The sequence below is a fragment of the Triticum aestivum genome, chromosome 2B, assembly GCF_018294505.1.
Source record: "Triticum aestivum cultivar Chinese Spring chromosome 2B, IWGSC CS RefSeq v2.1, whole genome shotgun sequence".
Lineage (NCBI taxonomy): Eukaryota > Viridiplantae > Streptophyta > Magnoliopsida > Poales > Poaceae > Triticum > Triticum aestivum.
In genome coordinates, this window is record NC_057798.1 from 8,644,729 (window position 1) to 8,650,314 (window position 5,586).

At 40.2% G+C, this 5,586-nt stretch overlaps 1 protein-coding gene across 1 annotated transcript; it reads left to right on the forward strand.

The window, feature by feature from the left end:
* On the forward strand, nt 1-2,746 carry LOC123038716 (cytochrome P450 87A3-like). Its single transcript, XM_044462216.1, has 9 exons — nt 1-215; nt 292-616; nt 728-874; nt 1,142-1,393; nt 1,712-1,801; nt 1,904-1,982; nt 2,187-2,293; nt 2,410-2,540; nt 2,650-2,746. Exons 1-9 carry the CDS (start codon nt 1-3, stop codon nt 2,744-2,746), a joined length of 1,443 nt encoding a protein of 480 aa, XP_044318151.1.
* Nucleotides 2,747-5,586: the final 2,840 nt, after the last annotated feature.

Sequence of the window (5,586 nt, forward strand, 5' to 3'; positions counted from 1 at the left end):
ATGGACATCTCTTTTGCTCGATGCGTAGCTCTCTGTGGGGTTACGCTTGTGAGTGGATGGCTAGTACACTGGGTATACAGATGGATGAACCCTTTCTGCAACGGGGTTCTTCCTCCCGGCTCCATGGGTTTCCCCATTATTGGTGAGACCTTGGCCTTCCTCAAGGCAAGCCCTTCCTTGGACATCCCAGACTACTTCAAACTAAGGATGAAGAGGTATACTAGTGTAGTGTCACTTTTCATTTTTTGCAAATAAACACAAGTACTGATTGCCACATGCGTGTTTGGGCAGGTATGGTCCGGTTTTCAAGACGAGCTTGTTGGGGCAGCCGGCGGTGATCTCCACCGACGCGGAGCCCAACCGGTTTATCCTCCAGCAGGAAGGCACCATGTTCCGTCTTGGGTACCCTCGGGCACTCACCAAGATATTCGGCGAGAAGAGCATCGAGGCCTTCCATGGCACCATCCACAAGTTCATCCGTCGATGCGCCTACATGTTGTTCGGCCTCCAGACCCTCAAGGAGACGCTCCTCCCTGAGATGGAGGCCGCCGTGAGGGAGCGCCTCGCCGCGTGGGCCGCCATGCCCAGCGTCGACGTTCGTGGCGGTGCCCCCAATGTAAGTGCCTTGCCTTGTTGCTCCATCCCCTTCCTGCAATGTTCATTCATTTCAGTGTATGCATTGTATATATGCAAGTGCTAGCTATAGCTACTGTCGTCGACGTTTCAGATTATGTTCGAGCTGGTGACCAGGAAATGCCTGGGTTTCGATTCCACAAAGTCCAGGGAGCTGAGAAGCAAGTTCGACACGCTTTTCTCAGGGCTCTTCTCCTTCCCTATATATTTCCCTGGGACACCATTTTACCGATGCATGCAGGTATATAAACTACTACTCTCTCCGTTCCTAAATGTAAGTCCTTTTAGATATTACACTACAAACTATATGCGGATGTATATAGATATATTTTAAAGTGTAGATTCATTCATTTTGCTCCGTATGTAGACCATAGTGGAATCTCTAAAAAGACTTATATTTAGGAACGGAGGGAGTACTAGCTAAGTACAGTAATAATTAACTTTCCTTTTGGTTTTACTTCAATCAATCAAGAGCTGGCAACATAATCTCCTTACGGTGTGCGTGCAGGCACGGAAAAATATTCACAAGACACTGCGGGATACGTTGGCAGAGAGGTTAAGTGCACCAGGGAAGAAACATGGCGACCTCCTCGACATAATCGTCGAGGAGCTGCAGGGTGAAGAGCCATCAATAAGTGAGGATTTTGCTATTGATATGCTCTCCACCTTGTTGTTCGCCAGCGTCTTCACGCTGTCAGGAACCATCGCTGTAGCATTCAAGTCACTCCATGACAACCCGGACGTTGTCCACGCGCTCCAGGTTGGTTGGTAGGATGAATGATCTTTCTCTGCTAGCTAGTACAGTATGTATTACCCCGTATGTATTTCCAGTAGTGTAATTTTTAACGTACAAAATATATTTTATAAGTCAAATTTATGATCAAAATGATTTGATGTAAAATATATAAGGGGATTAATAAACCCAGATGGAGGAAATACTATATATAGGTAGTAATACTGTTCTGGTCATCTTCATTGTATACTGATGGCATATGTAATAAAATGAAGGGAGTAAAAAGATTCTGAGAGCTGCATGCAAAACAATTAATAATAACTTAAAAACATGCACTTTACACAGAAGGAGAACCGAGCTATGCTCAATGGTCGAAAGGGTGGGCGCTCCGGGCTCACATGGGAGGAGTACAAGTCATTGACATTCACTAATCAGGTACATGCTTTTTAAAAACATTGATTACAACTGGGTGTATTCCTATTTTTTGTTGTAGCTTTGTAAATTTGACAAAAAGTTTATGTTTGACTTTTAATGAAGGTGACCAATGAGATCATTCGAATAAGCAATGCCGCACTTGTAGTATTTAGGAAAGCTCTTACAGATGCACAAGTCAATGGTAAACACTCAGAAACGTTACAATATACTACTCCCTCCGTTACATAATTCATGGTTTTAGTTCAAAATTAAAGCACGACAGGAATTAGACAACGGAGGGAGTAGTAATTTATTCCATTGGCTAACAAATCAGTAGAGTTCTATATACCAATAACTTCCAAGGTGGTTGTTGCTTAATGTATGTGTTGATTCCCTCTTCCTGCAGGCTATACAATTCCTGCTGGATGGCTGGTCATAGTCAACCCCATGGCAGTTCATCTGAACGGAGAATTGTTCGAAGATCCACTCAAATTTAACCCATGGAGGTGGATGGTTAGTGAAGAATTAATTCTTTTGATTCTACTCCCTGTTTTCTACCCAATTTAATTAAGAAATTTGGTTGGCACCAATGTTGGATGTAAATAAATTGGACAAATCGAAAAACATAGGATGAGTCAAAGCGCAGCGCAATGCTGAAGAATTTCATGCCATTCGGAGCAGGCATCAGGGTTTGTCCTGCCGCAGAGTTTGTCAAGCTGCTCGTAACAATTACCATCCATGTCTTGGTGACCGAGTATAGGTGAGTGCCTTTCACTCCCCAAAGCTTATATGTTGCTTGCTTTCGTCAGATTGTTCATGCACGGATGGGATATGCAATTTGCAATTTTAACTTCCTAGTTCCTACACAGATGGGAAGAAATGAAACAGACAGATGTATTCAGAAGTGGAGATGTTATGTTCCCGCAGGGCTACCACATTCGACTTCAACCCCAAGACGATAACTGATGCAAACATATACCAACAGGAAACTAGGCCTATGAGACTGCTCAGTTCTAGCACAATATCTAAATGTCATGGTTATGAACCCAAATATTTCTATGGACTACTAAGCATTATACCGATGTTACTTGGGGCTTTCATGTGAACTGGATTTTGTATTATTATTTTCACATCTATTTGGACGGTGTTGTCATTCTGTTTACCATTGAATAAAAGTTCCATCATATATCCTATGACTATGAATCTGGTATTTAAGTGAGTTTGCCCACGTATTTTTCTTCCATGGTGTGCATTTGTATTCGGTTGAACTTCCTTTGAAACGACAACAAGAAAATAAAAATCTCCCATATTCAACAAAAATAATGGTTCAAGTCTATTTATCACCGCATTAGCTTCGATGTATCATTCAAATGTTGAAATAAAGTGTAGCCAAAGTCCAAAAGTATTTATTGGAATAAATCTTGGAAACACGCTCAACTTGCGCTCTTGGACCAGAGTACATTAGAGTGATCTGGTTTGCTATGATAGTGCTCTTCCTGAGAGCCTAAACTTATCAAGCTAATCTACCTCAAAATTCTTTCGAAGGGTGTATCACCCCATCGATCCTGCTATATCTCTCCATCATCATCAGTTTTTTGTTGCATACCCTCCCTCGAAGTGTGACCCTCTTGCGACCATGTCATGACTTTCCATAGAACCTTGAGATGATGTGTTTAGCAACATTTTTCCATTATTGAAGATCACTAAAACAACAAGGTTCATTTGTCATTCGAGAAGGTTCGTGAGATCTCCTGAAGTCCAAGATATTTTGTCGTGGAATATACCGAAGAAAGTGCTTCATGCTAAAGTGAGAAGCTTCTAGAGCATGGGAGGAGTATTTCATGAGCAACAAATATATTTGAGAAGAAGGTTCTTAAACTTCATGGATAATTATTGTCAAAAATATTTAGGAAGACTTCTAGAATTATGGAAAGCTCTAGAGTTAGGTATTTAGGCATAGTAAGAAAATAGCTAGGCCTTAGATAATAGTGTAGAGAAGTCTAGGCTAGAGGTATTTCTAGTTATAGGGTTGGACAGTTGCCATTTGGTACTAATCTATCGGTGTGAGAAGACATGCAAGGAAGGTGGCCCTCCCCTCCTCCAAGGAAACAGTAGTTGAACTGCATTATATGCATAGTTTGAACTTTTGCAAAATTGTTCAGATGGTGCTTGTGATATATCATGGGAAATTTATGGACATGGCGATCATAATCTATGTTGAAAATTTTCCGAAATGTCCATGGTTTAAAAGCAGTTTTGAAAACCATGTTTATTTCACCAAAAACTTGATAATATTTTCGAGCTCATTTTTAAATGGTTCAGCAAAACAAAACAAATGATATGGCGTTGGAAAGCTGCTGCAGATGTGTTCATTTTTATATAGAAATGTTTCTCAATTTCCGTACAATTGAAGAGAATTTTAAAAATGATGAATTTTCAAACCAAACAACGGAGATCGTATTTTTACCTTTTTTTAAGAAGCTTCATCCGTATGATGCAAATGATATGGCATTGGAAAGCTGATGAAAATGCACTATGTTTTCATATACAAAGTTATTTCTAATTCCAAATGGTTTAAATGTAATTAATCATTAACCTTAATAAAACATAAATAAAAATAACCAAAATAAAACTGAAATTTAACATAACCTAATAAAATGTATATATGAAATTAACCCATATAAAAAATAAGAAATTTCCATATTAAAACTTAAATTAAACATTAACTTAAAAAAATTAACCAAATTAAAAATAAAATAAGTAAAATAAACCAAATAAACCTGGAAAACATACCGATGATGTGGGTTGGAATAGCCCACGCCACCAGCGTCGGGCGGCTCTAACCCCGCCTTATCGTAACTCTCCCTTTCTCTCACTCTCTCCCCACCTCTTCCTTCTCCATGCGCCCACTGCCGCTGCACTCTCACGCCGCCACTGTTGCCACCTCCCCCATCTCCGTTGCCACCGCACCGCCTGCCGACAATGAGCCCTGGTTGCCGCCATCGTTTTGGTTTCGTACATTATAATGTAGACTATTTAGATATTTTAGGTTCATTATAGTATAGATTATTTAGCTAGCTTAGGTAATTTAGGAATTTTAAATAGTTTAGGTACATTATAGTGTAGATTATTAGATAGTGTAGTTTGTTTGGATATTGTAACTAGCTTATGTACTTTGGAAAGTTTAGATAGTGTAGTTAGTTTAGATAGTTTCGGTCAATAGTGTGTTCGATATTCTAATCAAATTTTGCAGGTATTCAAAATGAGTGCCAAGTTTTTGGTGTGATGTTGATTAATATCCATTTCGTCAAATTTAAGTGCTCAGTATGTTCAATTTGTAGGCAAGGTCATGTCGATTTCTTTTGGCAATTTTAGAATGCAATTATTTATTAACTTGTTAGGTATTGTCAGCATCACAGATGACGCCGAAGTATCATGTTTTGAGATAGGAGGGCAATAAACGGTATGCGGATATTACCAAGGATTGTGTGACACACCACCTTGGCCACTGGAACACCCTAGAGCTCTCGGCGCACGCCTACGATCCCAAGGCGGTGGAGTTCTTTAAGGCTAAGGCATGTCTTAACTTCCATGAGGAACGAGAGTACGCGCAGTTCCTTGTGCTAAAGAAAATGAAGATATGCTCCAAGTCTTAGTATAAGGAGCACCTTTGGGTTAATACGTATTCTTCGACCTAAGTGAGGCGTCTGTCTATGGATCCTCAAGTCGTGGATTAGAACAAGATGGTGTCCATGATGTACGATGCAAGGAAGAAGACGAAGGAGGATCCCATAGAGCCAGCCACT

Excerpts from the sequence above, each read along its gene's own strand:
- LOC123038716 (XM_044462216.1), top strand. The coding sequence starts at position 1 with ATGGACATCTCTTTTGCTCGATGCGTAGCTCTCTGTGGGGTTACGCTT. Across the intron at positions 1,394-1,711 it reads ACGTTGTCCACGCGCTCCAG|AAGGAGAACCGAGCTATGCT; the intron begins GTTGGTTGGTAG and ends CACTTTACACAG. Across the intron at positions 1,802-1,903 it reads CATTGACATTCACTAATCAG|GTGACCAATGAGATCATTCG; the intron begins GTACATGCTTTT and ends CTTTTAATGAAG.